General features: G+C 43.6%; 1 protein-coding gene across 1 annotated transcript in view; it reads left to right on the top strand.

The window, feature by feature from the left end:
* The window catches only part of CACNA2D4 (calcium voltage-gated channel auxiliary subunit alpha2delta 4), a 123976-nt gene that overhangs the window by 31830 nt on the left and 70324 nt on the right, over nucleotides 1–21822 (top strand). Inside the window, exons 13-22 of the mRNA XM_072797433.1 lie at nucleotides 679–812; nucleotides 2550–2627; nucleotides 3398–3478; nucleotides 4037–4111; nucleotides 7432–7518; nucleotides 8065–8136; nucleotides 17955–18016; nucleotides 19084–19151; nucleotides 21317–21362; nucleotides 21455–21552. Coding sequence (XP_072653534.1) covers nucleotides 679–812; nucleotides 2550–2627; nucleotides 3398–3478; nucleotides 4037–4111; nucleotides 7432–7518; nucleotides 8065–8136; nucleotides 17955–18016; nucleotides 19084–19151; nucleotides 21317–21362; nucleotides 21455–21552 — 801 coding nt within the window. The remainder of the gene's footprint in view (nucleotides 1–678; nucleotides 813–2549; nucleotides 2628–3397; nucleotides 3479–4036; nucleotides 4112–7431; nucleotides 7519–8064; nucleotides 8137–17954; nucleotides 18017–19083; nucleotides 19152–21316; nucleotides 21363–21454; nucleotides 21553–21822) is intronic.

Raw genomic sequence — 21822 nt, 5'->3', positions numbered from 1 at the left:
CATAGAGAATATGGAAGGATGTTCTAGACAGAGGGAACAACATGTTCAAAGGGTCTGAGACAAGAGTCATCTGGGAATGGAAAGCAGTTTCACTTTCTGGAGGGTGGAATGAATGTTTTGTGGGAGGTGGTAAGCAATGAGGCCAGAGAGGTTAACATGTACTAAGTCATTCATAGCCTTGTAAAGTCATTTGCTCTTTTAAATATCACCTTGGTGACAGGGAAGAAGCTGTAGCACTCCTCCCTGTAACTGAGGAAGGATAGTGGTCAGAGAAGGAGGGTAGGGGGTACTGAGCCTCTGTCTTAGACTGTACTGAAAATGGACCCTAAGAAAGAGCCACATGTAGGAGAGGGTGCTCCTAGAAGATAACCCCATAAGGAAGTAAGGAGAGCATCATGATGAGAGAGAAGCCAACCCCCATGGCCCTCGCTGCTGAGGCCCTGCTGCTCCCATGGCGTCTCTGGACTGGGAGGGTCCCCCAGAGTTCTCAGGTTCAGGCAGCACACCACTGGCCTCCAGCTGTCCACAGGAAAGGGCATAACCTTGGGGGGAAGTGGTTCCCTGTGGCCTAGGACAGCCCCCAGTAAGGAGCCCACCGTAAGCCAAGAGCAACTGGGGGAGAGCAATTCTAAGCAGAGCTCCCAGCTTTCCACAACCATGCAACCTTCCCTCTTCCAGGCTACTACACGCAGATCTCCACACTGGCAGATGCACAGGAGAATGTAATGGAGTACCTGCACGTGCTCAGCCGCCCCATGGTCATCAACCATGACCATGACATCACCTGGACAGAAGCCTACATGGACAGCAAGGTGGGGGCCTGACCCTGCTCCAGAGTTAGGGGCACCAGGGAGTAAGAGGTAACTTCCTGGGTGGGTCAGGAGAGAGGTGAGCAGAACACCTCCTCAGGAGAAGGTGTGAAGGGGTGAACACCCTAAGTCCACTGGAAGACTCTTGCCTATATGCTGTCCCCAGAAACCTAGAATCCTGGTGAGCAGACCTGTCCAAGTCTGCCCTCCATGGACAGAGCCCCTCTGCTCCAAGCTTGTTTCTTCCTTCTTCCCATTGTCCTCACTTCCCTCAGAGGAGTCTGACCAGTAACTCAAGATACTATGGCTTCATCAGGCGCTCCCCTTCCTGGGCCCTGTACTTTCAGAGACTGTCTGCAGGTTGCAGTGACTCATACAAAGGAATAAATAGCCAACACAGAATGTCAGATAAGATGTTTGGGGGCACAAGGGACCTTCCTAGCACTTCTCAAATTGTATCCCATATGCAGCCACCTGCTTCAGTGATGATGTATCGCACTGGGATGAAGAGAAACCTGAATATAGTGGCTTAGATAAAAGTGTAATTCTTCCTCATGTAAGAGAACTTTGGAGGTGGCCAACCTGGAGCTGGTGAGGAGCTTCCTGGTTACCAGGGGCCCCGACTGCTTCTTGCTGTCCCCTTGTCCAACCCTGGGGTCTTCCTGGATCCAGTAGCTAGTAAAACTAGTCTACTGAAACCACTCACTTTCCGAAAACCTTACTTCTAAAACCCTGAATTGAAAAATCAGATGAGGAAGAGGAAGAGACTTGCTGGTTAGTGATCTATACACAGTATAACGAATAAAGACTTACGTAATGTAAAAGACATCACTACAATGGCAATCATATGACAATACATAAATGTATCAAAGGAACACTTAAGTAGCACTTCAAGTTTACACAATGTTATGCGTCAAATATATTCAATTTTTTTAAAGTTCTTCATTCTCCGAGAAAGAATATTACACACCTCCATGGGCTCAGCAGCCTCCTTTGGCTGATCCTGATGAAGATCAAACATATCAAACATAAATATGCACACCACCTGTAAAGGCCTGTGTTCATGATAAAGTGGGGTTGCTCTGTGGAGTCCCTTCCAAGGAAGCTGAAGGAGTCCACACTGCGAGATGAGGCAGCTGGGGAGGAGGGCTGTCTTGGAGGTAGGGGATGATACGGCCCTGGCATTCTCAGTGAGGAAGAGGTTGTGGGTCTGTCCCATGTGTGTTAGGAGTGACCCCAAGTTCAGCTACAACTACACCATGGCCTGCCCTTAAACTGTGCTTCCTCGTGCATGCACTTGTGTTTAAGGGTGGCTCAGTGTCAATGTCCTTCTCCTTAAATGTCCTGGGCTGTTGTCTATGCCAACCTTCGGCCCGTGGCAGAGATTTCTGGATGTGCGCAGGATGGGCCTGTTCCATGGGCTCGTGCTCATCCTTGACATGGGCAAGACAGAGGACTTCGTGAGCATGTTTGGGAGCCCTCACTGTGGGCTCTGGGGTTCTGACACTTGCCCTGGCTTAGGAATGTCATCGCTAAGTGACATTTCTTGGTCCCCTCTCCAGCCCACCACTGTCCTCCAGCATTTCTGCCAGCTCTCCTTTTGCAGAGAAGGGGAACCTCATGTGTGGCTTCTTCCTCCTGTTGGAAGGTGACACTTCAGTGGTAGTGACATTAGTGACTGTAGATCCCCCACTCTACAGACTCTGAGCTCTCTGTCCTTTGCTCTTTCTTCCTTGACAGCTGCTCACTTCACAGGCACAGAACTTGATGCTTCTCACTACCGTGGCCATGCCGGTCTTCAGCAAAAAGAATGAAACAGTGAGTGACCACTCTCTGAGAAGCTGCAACAGGGATTAGAACTTGAGGCCACAGGCTGACCTTTTTAACTAATTAATGGTTCTTGACTTGGCTGGGCATCAGAGCCACCTTGGTAGGATTTTATATTCAAATTTCATTCAAATTTCCCTACACCCAACCAGCTATATCAGAACCTCTTGGTTGAGAAGGGGTGAGGACGGGAGGTGAGGTAGGGCCATGCTTCCCAAAGCTCACCCAGTGATTCTCCTCAGCCAGTTTGGGGCTGTCCTAGTGCTCTGAACTTGGGGCCAGTGTCCTGGGGATATAAGGCTAGAAAGGTCCCCTAGCAAAATGACACTTATCAGTTTGGGCAGCCTCTAAAATTTGTTTGTAAAGGCCTCTGGTGAGGGAATTTCTAGAGCCTTCCATCCTCCATCCAGTCATAAATTCCTCCTTATAGGCCTTGTGTGTTTCAGAGCATCCATAGGTTATCCCTTGGATTTTGATACGTCAGTCTCTACTATGAAAATTAATATTTCATTCAACTTTGTATTTCTTTTAAATATTACAATTTAAATATTAATATTGGAAATTAATCTTTCCAGCAGCTGAGATTACTCCTGGGGTTTCTTCTGATAGGTTTTAGATTTTTATTCCAAAGAGCTCGGCCTAAAATCCAACTATAGAGGAAGGGTCATATTAGGCCTAAGAGGCTTGCTGAGGAGTGTGCAGTCGGCCCTGTGCACAGGGAAAGTAGGTACCCCCCCTGACCCTGGTGTTTCTCTTTCCAGCGTTCCCATGGCATTCTTCTGGGTGTGGTGGGCTCTGATGTGGCCCTGAGAGAGCTGATGAAGCTGGCACCCCGGTACAAGGTGAGCCTGGATCACGTGCTGGAGGAGATCACAGGCTCCCCTGGAGTTGCTCTACCAGGCTCAGGAGCCTCCCTGCAGGCAGTGCAACCAAGCCCAGAGCTGGAATTGGGCCCTGCCATCCCACCCCCAGGGAAGTGCAGGTACTGAGCATGGGAGCAATGGTTTGGACTTCTTGGGACCATTTGTCACCACTAGTTCTCATTTGTTCTGTGGCCTTCAGCAAGTTCTTTCTTTCCTAGCACCTCAGTTTTTCAATCTGCTCCTCCATGCCATGCAGTCCTGTTTGGGGAACAAATGAGAGTACATCATCAAAGCAACTAGTATATGTGGTAGGAAAGAGGCCAAATAATGATGTGCATTATTGTGGCTGCTATAAACCATAAAATTTAGAAAGGAATTCAGAATTAATGGCTAGAAACATGGCACTGGCTCAGCAATATTCCTATTTGAAAAACTTGCTGCTGTCAGCTGCCATCTTGCAGTCCAACCCTTTTCTAGCTCCAATTTTCCAACGCAAAGAAAACTCTGATGCCTCTCAATCCCTGTTGTTTTTGGCAGCTAGGAGTACACGGATATGCCTTCTTGAACACTAACAATGGCTACATTCTCTCACATCCTGACCTCCGACCCCTGGTAAGTACAGATGTTATTTGCATTGGGATCTTAACTGTATGCGATTTGGAGATAGTTCACAGAAACAGTTAAAACAATGAAAACACATTGGGCTCTATTTAAGAACCCAATGGGTAATATAAGAAAAAAAATTTAAGTCATGGTCCCTGTCTTCAAATTGTTTGTAATCTAGCAGGAAAGACAAAGCAAAAATACATGAACTGATTGATGAATAGACCAGAGAACATGTAATGAAATATGTAGTTTTTCCTGAAGGACAAGCCACTTATTAAGGTTCCTGTCACTGCCTCAGTCACTCTACACTCCTCTTGGAGCCTATAGGGGTGTCATCAGACTTCCAGGGCCCACCCAAGGGGTTGTGAACACTAAGTTAACAACAAAAATGGCAGGGAAAGAGTCTCATGAGATGTGGGGGGAGCAGAACTGTGGCACCCCTGAGTTTGTCTTGTGATGTGTTCCTGAGTGTTCCTGTCTCCTTCCTAGCTCCCTCCATCCTGATACAGGGGCTGGGGGCACTTTTGCATGCATTCAACTGAATAACTAATAGCCAAGAGAGAAAGTTGCATCATTTTATCTGAAAATTCTACCTCCAGGGCTAGGGGCTCCCAGCTTCCTCTGGTCGTGGCACCTGGCCACTATTGATGAAAACAATGGCCACACCTCTCAGTGTGAGTGTTAGGGCCAGCAGGGGGAGGGGAGCTAAGTCCTACAGGAACCTTAGCGCTTTCTCCTTCTGGTCTCATACCGAACTGAGATGGTAGCAGAAGACAATAACTAGCAGAGCACCTTTGTGAGAACTCACCAAGACGCTCATCTGCCCTAGGTGCCATTTGAAGGAATGATCCAAGGCACATTCTATTCCAGTTTGGTTCAGATCCTGAGTATTCATAAAGCAAATGATTGAGCTATTTAAGGCAAACTGTAGAACTTCATAATACAGACATCAGGGCACACTGGAAGCCATGTTGTCTTCCCAGTTCAGACTCTGCTGGGCAAGCACCTGAACCCATAATAGGTCACTGACCTGTAACAGTGAGTTCTGTGGGGGGCAGCCCTAGTGGCAACAAAACGACTCACTAGGAAAAAAAATACATGTCAGTCATGGAGCTGACTTATAAAATTAAAGGACACTGATCAGAAACTCATCTGTCACCATTTATATAATCTAGATAGATGAATATAAGACTTCAAGCAATCAATTAATAATGTGGACCTGCTGGGTGCCTGACCTTATAACACTCTGAGAATGCTACAAACAGGAGATTAGAGTCTAAATAAGAAAATGAATTATACACAAATAGACTTACACAAATGAAACGATGAGAGAAAAATGCCATGTAGATCATTATTACATAACAAACATTACTGTGTAAAGCCAACATAATGTGATTCCTAAAGAAAGCACTATCAATTTGTGATAGGGGTTAAGGAGAACAATAGAGAAGTTTAGAAAAGTAATAGAGGATATGCCTAGTAACAAACTGATAGAGGGTCAGGAGCCATACTGTTGGCCTGAAATCTGTCTGTCAGTGCTCAAAGTATGAGTAATTATACAAAGTGGAATTATGGGGGATCCCTGGGTGGCTCAGTGGTTTGGCGCCTGCCTTTGGCCCAGGGCGCGATCCTGGAGTCTCGGGATCGAGTCCCCCGTCGGGCTTCCGGCATGGAGCCCGCTTCTCCCTCCTCCTGTGTCTCTGCCTCTCTCTCTCTCTCTCTCTCTCTCTCTGTCTATCATAAATAAATAAATAAATCTTTTTTAAAAAGGTGGAATTATGGTTTTAATAATAGGAGCTAAAGATGATCTTTCAGATATCACCAGGAATTAGACAATAGCAATGATGAGGAATATTGTACTTTACTCAAAAGAAAAAGATTCAGTGTAAAAGATGGCAGAGTAGTGCTGTTTGTTATGAGCACAGGCATCAGCAAGGCCAGGAATGAAAACATCATCCAAGCATGGGTGAGGAGAAAGAGAAGAATGCAGGGAGATACTGCTGTGGCAGTTATAGTGCAGACCTCCCAGATAGGCAAGAAATAAGGGTGACAATTTCTTGAAAAAATAAAAAACTGACAGCAGCACAATAGACAGTGATAGGGGACTTCAACCTTTCAAGCATCTTCAGGGGCCTCATTTTGCTAAAAGTAGACCCTCTGATTAATTTGTAATTTACTCCAATAATAAACCATCCCTTGCCTTTTTTGATCTATTATTAAACTAAAGCTGGGAAGCGCTGCCAACCTAGTAGCAGATAACTTGACAATAATCTGTCTTTGTATCAGAGGGAGAGGGAGGGAGGAGGGAGGGAGGGAGGGAAGACAGGGCCAGAAAATAATAACATTCAAAGACTTGATTAATGGCTCTATGTCGAGCTGCAGGGAGGTCTTTATTAGGCACTGCAGAATCTGTCTGTCCTTGGCTTTGTCCCATTCAAGAATTCTATCAGCAAGATGAAAACAGAAACCAGATGACACAAAGTCTGGAAGGTATGGGTAACATATTAAGGGAGAAAATTCATATTCAAGAAGTATTCTTCTAAACAAACTGAAACTAACAAGATCAATATATTAGGGTGCATGGAAAGTTCTGCAAAATATTCAATGCTCAAGCATAATATTGGAAACATGTAATTTAACAGCGTGCCACGTGAGGAAGGCCAAAGGCACTTAACTGACTAAAAACTTGATTTAAGCTATTAGGGCAGTGTAGCTGCCCCGGAAATCCAGCAGAATAATAGGCAGCAGGCAAAACCATATAATACGGGTCACACACACACACCACACTGGTCAGAATCCCATCTGAAATATTGACGCTCGTCCTGGGCACTCCATTCTGAGGGTGACATTGACGAAGTGAGCATATTCAGAGGGAGTTGAGGCATCTGCAATCCGGGAACATTTAGCTTGGAGAGGTGTAGTCAGAAGTAACAAGCACCTTGGAAAATCTCAGGAGTTGTCAGGTGGAAAACATTCTGTGTAGCTCCAGGGAAAGAATAAGACCAATGGGTGAAAGTAACAGGGAGCCAGATTTCAGCTCTGTATGAGGAAGAGCTTTCTAACAATTAGAGCTGTCCAAACTATGACAAGCTGCTCATGAAATAGGGAGCTCCTCATCATGGGAAATATTCACTGAGAGGCCATAAGAGTATCTGTCACAAATATTGGGAAGGGAAATGTTCATCAGGTGGAAAGTTGATTCCCTTAAGGAATCATTGAGATTCTTTGATTTTATGAATATATCTTTAAGGCTTCCAAAAAGAGATGAAACTTGAGCAAGCCTCATGTTTAACCTCATTTCTTTCTTCCTGACCTGCCCACTCCAGTACAGAGAGGGGAAGAAACTGAAACCCAAACCTAACTACAACAGCGTGGATCTTTCTGAAGTGGAGTGGGAAGACCAAGCTGAAACTGTGAGTAGGGAAATCAGGAGAAAGAGGAATTAGTGTAGCTCTACAACCAGCACACAGACCAGCTGTGGGGTTGTAAGCTCTGAGGCCACTCTGTTCCTCTCAATGGAAGCTCTCCAAGCCCAAACCAGAAGCAATTTCTGTAATGGGCAATGCTTCCAACAACTATAACAACATAATAGTATCTTCTTGAATCTCAGGGAATATTGAGGCTGAATGAGCCATGTCTATAATTCACAGGGATTGATTTCCAGTCTGATTTGGGGGGTTAGTAGCTCATTCTAAAGGAAATTGTCTCAGTAATATAGCACTATGTTCGATCAAGTACATCAGTGTACTTGGGAGAATTATTTTTGTGAAGGTCTAGAATTATAAACTAAATGGAACCTAAAATCAAATCTATATTCCCTCCTTATATTCTGCTTAAAGGAAAAAGGGAAGAGCTGAAAGTATTCCTAGGGATCACCTGCAGTCTGGTCAGTAAAGCCCACTGCCTTCCACCCTCCAGTGTAAGCCAGGGGACTAATACCATTATCTTTCCTCTTGAAGCTCAGAACAGCCATGATCAATGGGGAAACAGGTTCTCTCTCTATGGATGTGAAGGTTCCACTGGACAAAGGGGTAAGGAACTCAAAGGAAAGAACGAGGGTCTGGTCCCAGGAAGGCAGTATCCCAGTTGATTGAGGTTTGGGGTGGTGATAAGGGACTTGGACTTAGCTGAATTAGAGCTTAAGACTTGAGTACTTGTTGTGGAGAGTATATCAAAGTGTACATCAACCAAAAGAAACATCTGGCCAAGAAATGATCAGTTCTTTGGAGACTCCCAAGCAAAGCAGTAGGTCAACTCAAGGCATTTACAACTCTTCTTTCTTCCCAATGCTGCCTGCTATTTGCCCCCCCTCCTTTTTTTTTTTTTTTTTTTTTTATAATGGAAAGACGGAAAGTGATAGTTAATTTTGCAAATTGTTAGCAACTCTCATTAATCATTATATGGGAAGAAGTTAAAAATAATTGCTACTCCATATAACTGATTTTCATCCAGTGTATGTGCAAATGGTCGAGAATCAATACCCTCACTGATACAATTGCTGTCTTCCCAGAGCCATGCATCATTTACAAAAGATCATTTCATCTTCTCATTTAAAAGATTCTACTGCATTTGTGCTGAATTTGCATTGTCCCTTGACATATTTACAAATGTCACCTCCTCCCTCACAACCACCTCCACCTCCTCCTCTTGTTGCCCATCTGCCTCAGCTAAAAGAACACAGGCATCTGTCTGCAACAATTAGACCCAAGTTCTTCCACAAACACAAACCTCCATGGAAGCCAAACAAGAAAGCATTGGAGAGGAAAAGCAATTTGTTGCATTCCTGTTAGATACATGGGCTGTATTTCACTGGGACCAATATCTGATTTGTGTGACATCTGCCTGCTTTTTAGAAGCTCCAGGCTGAGAAGGGCCTCCTTTAGGCAGATTGGGAAATATCAGTGATGTCAAACCACCAGTTAGAGCAGCTCCTTCTCTTGATCCAAAAAAGTAGAGGTTTCTTCCATGCACTTCCACTTTTTTCCAACAGATTCCTGCTTACACACACAAGGGAGCTCTTCCCTAGCCCAGCCCTGGCAAAGCATTTAAGGTAGCTATAATGAAAATTTTAACTTGCATATGGCAGACAGCAACTTTCAAACAGATGAGAGTATGGCTATACTATATCTAATTGAGACCAACTTATGAAATAAGTATAGCGTGTCTTCCACCCTTTCCTCCATTGCCCAGTGTTCTTATGCTGCCTCCATGCTTCTCAGAGCCACCAAGGGAGAGTCTTTACGAGATTCAGGTAGTCTGAACTTCTCTTCAAATTTCTGCCCATTCCTTTGAAATGTGGTCATTGCTGCCAATAAACCACCCAGGTTAAACTGCAAATTAACAAAAGCTTCCTGCATGTTCTTAAACATAAAGAACTGGGATGATGCTGATCATGATCATGACAGAAATGTACAGTTCATAGCACACAGGTGTTCACAGTACTACTATACTGTTACTAACTACTACTACTATTAATAGTAGCTAATGGGATCCCTGGGTGGCGCAGTGGTTTAGCGCCTGCCTTTGGCCCAGGGCGTGATCCTGGAGACCCGGGATCAAGTCCCATGTCAGGCTCCCTGCATGGAGCCTGCTTCTCCCTCTGCCTGTGTCTCTGCCTCTCTGTGTGTGTGTGTGTGTGTGTGTGTGTGTGTGTGACTATCATAAAAAAAAAAAAAAAAAGACAAAACAAAAAAAAAAACATAGTAGCTAACATTTGTTAGAAATTAGATTCAGGGCCTTATAAGTATTCACTTAACATTCACAACCCTATTAAGTATGTACTATCTTATCCCCATTTTATAGATGAGGAAATTCAGAGAGGCTAAAGACTTGTACAGTCACCTAGATGATTAATTGCAAAGCCCACGTGTGTCTGATTCTAAGCCACATACTCTTACTAATGTACAAGGCTTTTCTGTAGGAATGGCTCTGAATTCTCTACTCTCCAACTTAAAGATTTCCCAAGAATCTATTTAAAATTCTGTTTCCATCTTTAAAATTCATTGTTTTCTCCTGTCCCTCTACTTCATTATATAACTCACCTCTCTAATCTTCCATCTCTTTACTTCTGTGCTCAGAAGCTGCTGCACCTGCATTGTGTGTGTAGGACATTGTGCTCTAAGGCCACTGCAGTGGTATCCAGCCTCTCATTGCTCTGATCTATTATGATGCCATTTTCCTTGGGGTTGCTACATTTTTTTTCATTACCAATTGCTCTGTCTGCCCTACACGTCTTCTCTTTTTAAGAGTTGCACACAGTCCTGTTGTTTTCTTGCCTGCCAGTCTATCCCAGCCCTCTCAGCTCAGTGGTATATCTCACCTCACAAGCTTGTGCCTCAGTAGAAACACTCTTCAGATCTAAGCCAAGGGAAGCTTTCTATTTTTTTTTTAAGATTTTATTATTTATTCATGAGAAACACAGAGAGAGAGGCAGAGACACAGGCAGAGTGAGAAGCAGGCTCCCGTTGGAAAGCCCAATCTGAGACCTGATCCCAGGACCCCAGGACCATTACCCCAGCCAAAGGCAGATGCTCAATCACTGAGCCACCCAGGGTGCCCCAAGGGAAGCTTTCTTAAAGCATTGCAGGAATATCTGTTATTGTTCAAGCCATCCTTCTGGAAGATGGTGACTTGTTTTCTTAGGAGATTTAACATGTATTCTTACTTCTCATGGATCAGTCCAGACCTTTTCCATCTCCCCTAAACACCAGACAGACAACTATGTAGGCATCCTCCAGACAGTAGTGGCAACCCATCAAGATTTAGAGCAGGACTCACAAAGCCAGATAGGCCATGTTCAGAAATGTGAGTAAGAGAAACTGACAAGCCTTGGTATTGGGGGTACTGGGAACTGAACTGTTACATGTACCATCTACAGGAGACAGCTAAGAATCCATATTTTTAATGTTATGCATTTAATTCCAAAAATATTAAAAACACAATCTGGGCCAATACCCAGGATCTCAGACTTGTAAGGAATCCAGCTTTCTCCAGCAGGCCTCCTATTTGCCATTTTGATAGCAGGCAGTTTTCCCAATATGTGGACCAGTAACAAGTGTCATAATTTCTAACCCATCAGTGGCATCCTGGTCAGATGTCCTGGGAAGTGCTTAAAAGAAAAAACAATCAAAGCATCCTAGAGTATCTTAACGAGGGCTCTTTTTATCATTTGATAATTTGATAATTTAGGACAAATAATTAGCAGTGAGAGGGAGAGAGAGAGACAGACAGTGTTCTTTACTAGCCTTCAGGTTCTTCCAAGTTAGCCTTGCTGTTGGGCATATGGTGTGTACACACACACACACACACACACACACACCAGCAACTGGCATAGGCAGTTAGGGCAGCTTTGCCCCATGTTCCCCAGTTCCTTCTAATCCCTATGCACAGGATTCAGGGGGGCAGGATTACAGTGCCCTGTGGCACTTGCTCATTCTCTCTCTATCACACTTTCACTCACTTACACACTTTTTTTCAGCAAAAGGAGGCAATTTATTAAAGGAAGAGACTGTTCTGACACCTCTTTAATCTTCCAAATCTCTCCATTCCTCTTTCTGGTAACAAGATTCAGGGAAACCCCCACTCCTTCTCTCTTCCTTTTGCCTCACCCTTAACAGTTTTTCTCAGAGTTTTGATTCCAGTTATGAGAAAGTGGCTTGCAATAGACTAATCCTCCAGCACATAACAATTATAAATTTGGACAAAATATAAAAAACAAACATTTAAAAGCATGAGAAAGTGACCAAAAGCAGGCAGAAATAAGGGTTGAAGGGGCTTCAACCCTTGAATCAAGAGAACTATGCTAGGTGAAATACACATTATGTCATGTTTTGTTTTTTGTTTTTTGTTTTTTTCCTGAAGGACATACTCTAGTCTGTTTAAATGAAACAGCTATAATTTAAACAGCTTTCAGCTATAGTTACCATCTTGAAGTATCAGAGAACAGAATTTGGGCTTTCAGAGTGTCTGAATATGAAGAAAGATATCCTAGATATGAGGGATCCATAGGCGGGCTGGCTCTAACATATATATACAAACTCCTCTCACATTCTTGACTGACCTTAAACTACGTATAGTTTCAAGGGGAGAGTCTAAGTACCCAGTGGAAAGCAACAGTGGAAGAGCTGAAAATCAGAACAAGATTTCAACTGTTCCTATGGTAGTGAGGGTAGTTTGGAGTCTCAGTCACACGCAGGTGAAGAGGCTTGGTAAACACCTCAGGATTGTCTTTGAAAGCACAGAAGAGCTGTACTTTAGGAGTAAAGACTATGTCCTGAGTTCAGGAGATTCACTCTAGACCTAAATACAAAGTTGAAACAGACCAACCCTAACAAAAATGTAAATCCAAGCCTCCACATGCTGAAGGTGATCAGCCAATTATCTATCTGCTGATTAAAACAAAAGTCAGCACTCTTCAGAGGAAGAGTATCTACAAAGTATCTATAGCCTATTCTTTACAATAGCCAGTGTACAATAAAAAATATCAGACACATGAAGAACTGGAAAATGTGACACATAGTTAAGAGAAAAAGAAGTCTTAGGAATTCAGCCAGAGATGACCAGCTGGTGGAATTAGAAGGACTTGAAAGCAGGTATTATAAATATGCACAAGAAATTTTTAAAAAAAGATGGTCAGAATGAGTGACTAGATGGAAAAATCTCAGCAGAGAAATGGTTGGGGTTTGATCATGAAAGAAGGTCCACTAGAAGTGATATGAGTACAGGGTCTTATTCCAGGAGTTAAATGTTATGAGATTGTAATTTCTGGTAAAGAAGTCTATAAGGCTGGTGTCTCTGCATCTAGTGGTGAGCTTGAAGTCATCATAGGTCACTAGGGCCAGCAGTTTCAAAGGAAAGCTGAATGAAATGCAAGGGAAAACAAGAACAAAGTGAACCCCGTGAGGAAAAATAAGAACCATGAGAACAACTGAAACCTACATCTCTCTTACTACCTCTAACCACAATGGTATAGGTGATCTGCAAGAAAGAGCTAGTGCCCTTCACGTGGAGCTATACAATCACCAGGCTCAGATCTCAGGGAAACTGAATGAGGAGATCCAGTGGCAGCTGGGGAAGTTTTGATTCTGGCTGCTGCCTCATGCCAAGAAGGTAAGCCAACAGATCAGAGCAAGCTGCCAGTGCTTGATATGCTATATTTACCTTTAGCATGTAAAATGGCTGCTGCTTCACTTCTGCCTTACAAATCTCATGCAAACTTCTCTTTTGGCCAGCCCTAACTTGGAACCACACAGGGAAGTGAGTCTGGAAGTGTAGTTCCAGCTTAGTTAACTTGATACAGTATAAAACCACCACAAGAACCAAGTGGAAATTCTAAAACCAACCAGTACGATATCTGAAATTAAATTTTTACTGGATGGGCTTGTCAGCAGATTGGAGGGAAAAAAGGACAGTGAATTTGAAGACAGAAAAATAGAAATTACCATTGTGAAGAACAACAAAAAAATTTTTTTAAGATTTACTTATTTATTCATGAGAGACACAGAGAGAGAGAAGCAGAGACACAGGCAGAGGGAGAAGCAGGCTCCATGCAGGGAGCCTGATCCAGGACTCGATCCCAGATCCTGGGATAACACCCTGAGCTGAAGGCAGACACTCAACCACTAAGCCACCCAGGTGTCCCGAACAAAAAAAAAAAATTTTGAAAAAAAATTATCCCTCCATTACTTACGGTCTGAAATGTGTCCTTGAAGTCCCAGAAGGAGGGAGAAGGAATGGAACAGAAAATATTTGAAAAAAAGAATGCCCCAAATATCCTGAATATGGTGGAAAACATCACCCAAAAGATATAAAAATTTCAGCAAACCCCAAGCAAGATAAAAAGAAAAAGAAACCACACCTAAACCCACAATAATACACCTGCTGAAAATAAAAAATATGGGAAAATCTTAAAAGAAGCTAGAAGAAAGCAATAATAGAATGATGGCTGACTTGTCATCAACAACAATAAAATAAAACGTTTTAATGTCAAAAGGAAAAATAACTGTCAACCCAAAAGTCTTAGTATGGAGAAAATATCCTTCCAAAAAGATGTGTATTTAGACATTTTCTTATAAAAAATAGAACAGAGTTTATCACTGTCAGACCTGAACTATAGGAAATGCTTTCAGAAATGCTTAAGGAAGTTTTTTACGATGAAGAAAAATGACACAGATGGAAATTCAGATCTACATAGGGAAACATGAGGAAACAAACAGCTCTGGAAATGGTAAATGTGTGTATTAATATGACTTTTTTTTACTCGTTTTAGTTCAAAAAAACATCTATTAGACAAAAATTTTGACATTGTATTGTAGGGCTGATCATTTACACAAGTGTAAGATAAATGGCAACAATAGCACATGGTGGAGTTATCCCAAGAATGTAAGGGTAATTTGACATTCAAAAAAAATCAATCAGTGTAATTCATTACATTAACAGAATAAGGGAGAAATGCCATATGGTCATCTCAATAGATGGTGAAAAAGCACTTGACAAAATTTAGATGGAAATGAAAAGAAGTTTCTTTAATCTGATAAAAGGCATTTATGAAAGGCTAACTTTAAGTGATGGAATATTAAACAATTTCCTATTAAACAATTTCCCTAAAAGTGTGAACAAGGGAAGGATGTCTGCTTTCACCAGCTCTGTTCAACATTGCACTGGACTCTGCCAGGATCTATCCCTGCAATAAGGCAAGGAAACAAAATAAAACGCACAAAAATTAGAAAGGAAGAGGTATAACTATCTGGATTCACAGATGAGATGATTGTTTACATAGAAAATTCCAAGAATGTGCAAAACGACTAGTAGAACTAACAGGTAAATTTAGCAAGTTGACAGAACACAAAGTCAATACTATAAAAATCAATTGTATTTTATATATACATATGTGTGTGTGTATATCAGCAAACAATTAGAACTAAATTATTTTTAAGTTCCAATTTCAATAGCATCAAACAATATAAAATACTTAGGAATAAATTTAACAGTCATAAATGACCTCACTGAAAACTAGATAACGTTGTGGAAAGAATATTAAAAAATTAAATAAATACAAAGATATAGCCATGTTTACAAGTTGTCAGTCAATGTTGCCAAGCCATCCATTTTCCCCAAACTGATCTGTAAATACAACTCACTCCCAATCAAAATTTGAACAGACTTCTTCTAGATCTAGAATAAGAAGTAAACTGGAGAAAGTGATTCCAAAATTTATATGAAAATGCAAAGGACTAAAATGCCCAAAATGACCTTGAAAAATAAGAACAAATTTGAATGATTCATACTACATGATTTCAAAACTGACTATAAAGCTACAGTAGCCAAGCAGAGTGGTATTGACACAAGAATAGACAAAAAGAGAATCTGGAAATAAATTCACATATTGTCAACTGATTTTCAACAAAGACAGCTTGTCAAATCAATGGAGAAAGAAAATCTTTTTAACAAATGGTGCTGGAACTACTGAATAAATGTATGAAGAAAATAAACAGTGAGCCGTATCTTACACCACAGAGAAAAACTAATTTGAGATGGATCATAGCCTTCAAGGGAAAAGCTAGAACTGTAAGTCTTCGACAAGGAAGCATAGGAGAAAATCTTTACAACCTGAAGTTATACAAAGATTTCTTAGACAAAACACCTAGAGAACTAAGCGTAAAGTAAAACTTGATAAGCCAGACTTCATCAAAAACAGTAAGTTCTGCTCATCAAAGGCACCACTAAGAAAATGAAAAAGTAAGGCCCAGACTGTGTGCAGAATACATAAGGAACTCCTACAGATTGTTAACAAAAAGACTAACAACCCAATAAAAGAAATGGGCAAAATACTTGAGCAGACCCTTCACAAATGAAGGCATGCACATGACTGGTAAGCATATGAAACCAAGTATCATTAGTCATCGAGGAAATGCAAACTCAACTGCAATCAGATTCCAGTCCATACCCTCTGCTAAAACGTAAAGGACTGATAACATCACATTCTGACAAAGATGTAGAGGAATTGGAACTCGTACACTGCTAGTGGAAGTATAATAAAGACAACTTTGGAAGATTGGCAGCTTTTTATGAAGGCTAACATACTTTGAGCATGTGACCCAGAAATTCCATTCCTGTTATTTATCAAGCAAAATTAAAACATGTCCACAGGAAGACTTGGTCGAGAATGTTTGTAGCAGGTTTATTCATGATAGCCCCACCTGGAAACCCACCCCAGATGCCCATCAACAGGTGAGTGTAAAGGCAAGCTAATATCGCACACATCGGAGTACTACTCGGCAGCAAAAGGAAACGCACTGCCAACACACGTAATAACACAGGTGGACCTTAAGGACATGATGTTGTGCAAAAGAAGCCAGATCCAAAGGAGCTAGACCTAATCAAAGGTGATCAAATTCAGAACAATTCACCCTTGGAAGGGTGAGGCGGGGATGGACTGGAGGGAGGCAAAGAGATTTTAGAGGATGCAAACACTCTTTATCTTGACTGGGGACGTGACTCCATGGCTGTGTACATTTATCAAAAATACTAGAGGAAAAAAAATACTAGAGGAATACACTTAAGATCTGTGCGTTTTGCCTTTTTCTTTAATAAATAAAAAAAGAAAAAATTAAAAAGATGATCTTCAGTTCCAACAGTCAAGCCAGCCCCACCTTGGAATATGAGGCTCCCAAGACCATCACAGCCGCAGGACCGCTGTGCTGGAGGGATACTGCAGAGAGGATCCGACTGAGGCAGAGACAGCAGAGGGCAGCCGAGGGATGAGGCCAGCCCTGGAGAGCGCTTCACTAGGCTTTGGTCTAAAACTAGTTTCCTATAGAAACAAACCCTTTTGTTGCCATCCCACTCCCACAACATCCCCTTCTGACACTTGAATCTCCGAAATGAAAGAAAAGCAGAGAGAAGTGAAGGGAGTAAGAACAGCTCTGGGGTCTGTTCCAACCTGTGGCTTTTTCGAGGGTCCTAAACTAGGGTCTGCAGACAGAAAGGTGCACAGAGCTTCAGAGCCCAGAGCAAATCCTGCTCCCCGCCCCCCACCGCCCCACCCCCACCACTAGCAACACACAACCTCAGTGACCTTAGGCAGGCTGCTGTCCTTAGTTCTGACTTACAAACGAGCACTCTAATGCTTAGAGCAGTGATGCTGCTGACCCTACAGCACACAGCTTGTGAACAGCTAGCTGGCCTTAAGTCCGGGTCTGCCTGATGCCCGGCCCTGTGTATGCTCCATGATGCCCTCGCTTACACAAATTCAACCCAAAAGGTGGCAGCTTTGCAAGGAAAAAGGAGTTGTAAAAGGGTGATGTGGCCCCAGGAGGGGTTTAGTGGAGGGGGGACCGGTGCCTCCTCCCCCTCAGCTGTATTCCAGAAAGGGGGAGTTTGTAGGTGAGTCATTACACAAAGGAGCTCCAGAAGCTTTTAGCACCAGCTGGTGGCCTCTCTCCGGTCCCCTATGAGCCCTGACATCGCCAGCCACCCTGTCCTATGCTGGCCACGTTGGCTATCTAAATTCCAATTTGCAGTAACTCAACTAAAACTTAAAACTTCCGTTCCTCAGTCGCACGTTTCAAGGAAGAGCCCTACGTGGCTAGCAGCCACTTTTAGGGGATTGGTGCAGGTGGAGACTTTGGTCCCTTTGATCAGACAGCCCCATGGCTGCAGCTTGCCAGGCCCGATGGTGGGCCTGCTGATGGCGTCAACGAGGTGAGGCAGGTGCATGCGGTCCCAGCCAGGGGTCAGAGGTGAGGGAAGTGGTACAGAGGTAATGAAACCCCAAGGCATCATGTGAGGAGGTAGGGGGCCTGGTCAGGTGCTCCTCTCTTCATCAAGCACTTTTTCTTTCCTCTTTTAGAAGAGAGTTCTTTTCCTGACCAATGATTACTTCTTCACAGACATCAGTGACACACCCTTCAGGTAAGGGGCCTGTGTGTTATACAGAAGGGGAAGGGCTGGTTGGGACACAAATACCAACAACTCAGGGCAGAACCTTCAGGTCTGGGGATGAACCCATGCACATTTAGTTGGCAATTTTGCAGTAATAGAAAAAAACCCAGGTTGGCCCTCAGGAAACTTGAGGTCTAGACCTGCTTTGCCTATGATCCTAATGTGCAGGGTCAGGAGCCAGACTGCCTGAGTTGGGTCTCAACCCCACCTCTAATAGGCAGTGTGACCTTAGTCAAGTTACTTAACTGCCCTTTGCCCTTGATTCTTGATTTGAAAACAAGGCCAAGAATGGAGGTATTTCTTTGTGCTTTGTGAGGGTAAAACACATAATCTACTTAAAGATCTTAAAGCCATGCAATGTAAGCGATTGTAAGATGAAAGATCAAATTTGAAAACGTCTTGGGTTCCTTCCAACTGTATTCAATTGAGGCATTTTACAGATTAGGAAACATATAGCCTTTATCTCTGAATTACCTCATTTCTCAATAAAGTATAGTGCTCAGCCTGGGCTACTCATTAGAATACTTGAGGAATTTGGCAAAACTGCTGATGCCCCAGCCCCACCCAAACCAATGGACTCAGATTTTCAGGGATGGGGTTCAGCACTAGTACCATTTAAAGCTCTCTAAGGAATTCAGATCTTCAGCAAACATGGAAAGCAATATTCTACCAGGAGAGAGAGGAAGGACGGTGGGGCTCAACAGGCAGGAAAGGGCTCCCTATTTGCAGGACTTTGTGAACATAGAAACCTCTCCACGATTCAGAAGGTCCCTGAGATGTTTGGGATGAATCTTGACTAAAATGGGAGCTGAGGGTGCTCTTGGACTATAGAATTTACAGGGTCTCTCTCAGGAAGAAAGGCCGATGATGAAAAGAGAACGGTTCTAGAGGGGACAACCGGCAAGGGGTTTGACATGCATGCCCCTTGTTGGTGTGGAAAGCTCATAAACTTCAAGTCACTGAGGCCAAGGAGGTGGGCTGGACGTTGCTTGGCTCTTGCTGTTGCTGAGTATGTATATTCTCTGTTTTCCCCACAGTCTGGGAGTGGTGCTGTCCCGGGGCCATGGAGAATACATCCTCCTGGGGAACACATCTGCGGAAGACGGTGGGTCTGTGCCAAGTACTGATGGGCAGTGTAGAGGGACACGGATTCTCGTGGGACCCTGAGCAAGGCCACCCTGTGGCAGAGCCAGAGCCTCCCGGGTCCCGGACTTGAGGGCAGACTCTCAGAGCAGGGCTGCCTGGCAAGGTGGGGGTCTGTGTGGATCTGCAGGACCTGCCAGTCAGTTGTCAAAGCCGGCAAAGCCTAGGACTTGCCATTGTGGATAGTTGGCTGGACCAGAGGAGGTGGGCCTCGAAGGGATGTGTTTCTCTGAACAAAGCTGAACTTCAGACAGAGGAGGCCGAGAAGAACAAAGGAAAAAATCTGTAGCTGTTAGCTAGGACTGCCACAGCAAAGTACCACACACTGGCTGGTTTAAACAACAGAAATGCATTCTCTTGTAGTTCTGGAGGCAGTGTCCCCTTCAACACCTCCAGGGTGGGATCCTCATTGGCTCCTGGTAGACCCAGGCATTCCTTGACTTCAGCCTCTGTCCTCATCACAGGGTTCCTCCCTCTGTGGGTCTCTAACCACAGGCATACTGGATTTGGGGCACAACCTGATGGCTTCACCTTCACTTGACTACATCTGCCAAGACCCTATTTCCAAATAAGGTCACAGTCACAAGGACTGGGGTTCATACTTCAACATATCTTTTTGGAGGACACAACTCAACCCATAGCAGGGATCTTATGAGACATGAACTGAGAGAGGCAGTGAGAAATGGTGGGGAAGGATGGGAGAGAAGGGCCCCACCCCCTCAAACCAGCCTTTTCTTGACTCCTAGCTGCCTGAGCACCTTGAGAGCATAAAACCAATATCCAGGGCTCAAGATGTCTCAGGAAGTGTTTTATCTAATGATCACATTCTGTCCATTCTTCTTTATCATCTCTTGAGTGCATCTCATCTCTCCGTCTCTCTGCCACCACCCTAGTCATTGTCACCTCTCTCCTGAACAACCACAGCAGCTTCCAACTGGTCTCCCTGCCTCTTCCTTTTTGTAAATCTCTGCTAGAGGGTCCTATCTAGAAATGCCAGATCAAATTGTGTCATTGCTAAAGGACCTTCAGTGGCCTTCTGGATTTTTTTGTGTGGGTGTGTGTCGTTTCTTCCTGCACTATGCTTCAAGGTCTTCCCATGTGCTGTGCTCACCCATGAAATGCTCTCCTTTCCAGTGCCCACCCTCTTATCTCAGCTAATTTGGACCCACTCTTCACGTCCCAGCATAGATGTGACTTTTCTTGGAGCTGTCCCTGGCAGACCCTCTTTGCCCCCTGCATTCACCCTTTCACAACACATGTTCATGTTCTTGGATCTCTCTCCTTCTCTGTCTTCCACTGTCCCCAAAATGATCAAACTCCCTGAGCCTCTATGGTGCCTTCTCCCTTCCTATACTTTTCTTCCTGTACCCAGATATTCTCAGATTACATTACTTCAGGGAGCAGAGGGTGCTATCCCTCACCCACCTCTGTGGGTGAGACCAAGCAGTGACCCAGAAGCTTAGAACTATAGACTTGGCCAGGCTTACTGTGGGGGAAGGAGCATCACCCTTTAGCTATTTGCCTTAGTCTATGTCAATCCAGTACCCCTTTTAATGACTCCACAAATACCCCCTTGGCATTTCCATCATCCTTTCCTGCAATTTAACAAACCCCAATTGAGCACCTATTTATTTTTTAGGACTGAGTAGGTGCTCAGAAGGGCATTTTTTCCTTACTAATTCAATCCACAAACATGTACTGGGTACACGGTTAGTGTCAGTATAGCATGAAGCTACAGAGATTATACCAAACATACATGGGCCATCTCTGGGCTCTTCTTTTGGCTGGCCACTTAGCTTAGTTGGGTACAATGAAGCCCATGAAGCCAAAATCACTGATTTCAAAGTCTTAGCTCCTTTGAGAGAGACCCTAATAGGTAGGATTTGGACATGAGGCAATGGGAAGAAAAGGCATTTCAGAAAAAGCAGGAGCAACATGGACAAAGGCATGATCTGTACAAATCCAACACCATCCTATTGGTTGAGTTCCTACTCTGAGCTGAGAACAAGGAAGAATAAAACCCAGTCCTTCTCTGGAGAAGCTGCCTGGCAGTTGTTTGTAAACAGTCAGGTGTATAACCTCACAACAGTGGCTGAGCTTCTTACTGAGTGTGAGCTTTGCTTCCAGGCTTGCATGACTTGCTTCACCCAGATCTGACCTTGGCCAGTGATTGGTAAGTGAGAAGGTCACTGTATGTGAGGACAAGAGAATGAAAGGGAGAAAGATGAAATTTTCTTGAGCTAACATGACTCTCCTGGGCCCCAGGATCTATTGCATCACAGATATCGACCCTGACCACCGGAAGCTCGGCCAGCTGGAGGCCATGGTCCGCTTTCTGACAGGACAGGACCCAGATCTGGAGTGTGAGTGCTGACCCCACCCAAAGAGGACTTTCTCTCTTCTCTTCTCTTCCTCTTCTCTTCTCTTCTCTTCTCTTCTCTTCTCTTCTCTTCTCTTCTCTTCTCTTCTTTTCTTCTTCTCTTCTCTTCTCTCCTCTCTCTTCTCTTCTTTTCTACCCTTTTCTTTTCTTGTCTCTCCTTTCCTTTCCTTTTTTTCAAAATTTGACTACATGTGAGTTTTAATGTGTCACTTATCAATATAAACAAATTTAAAGTAAAATCATAAAAAAACAC

The sequence above is a fragment of the Canis lupus genome, chromosome 25 (genome assembly GCF_048164855.1).
Source record: "Canis lupus baileyi chromosome 25, mCanLup2.hap1, whole genome shotgun sequence".
In the NCBI taxonomy this organism is placed as follows: Eukaryota; Metazoa; Chordata; class Mammalia; order Carnivora; family Canidae; genus Canis; species Canis lupus.
Note: the sequence above shows the minus strand (reverse complement) of the source record. Positions and strands in the feature narration are given on the sequence as shown.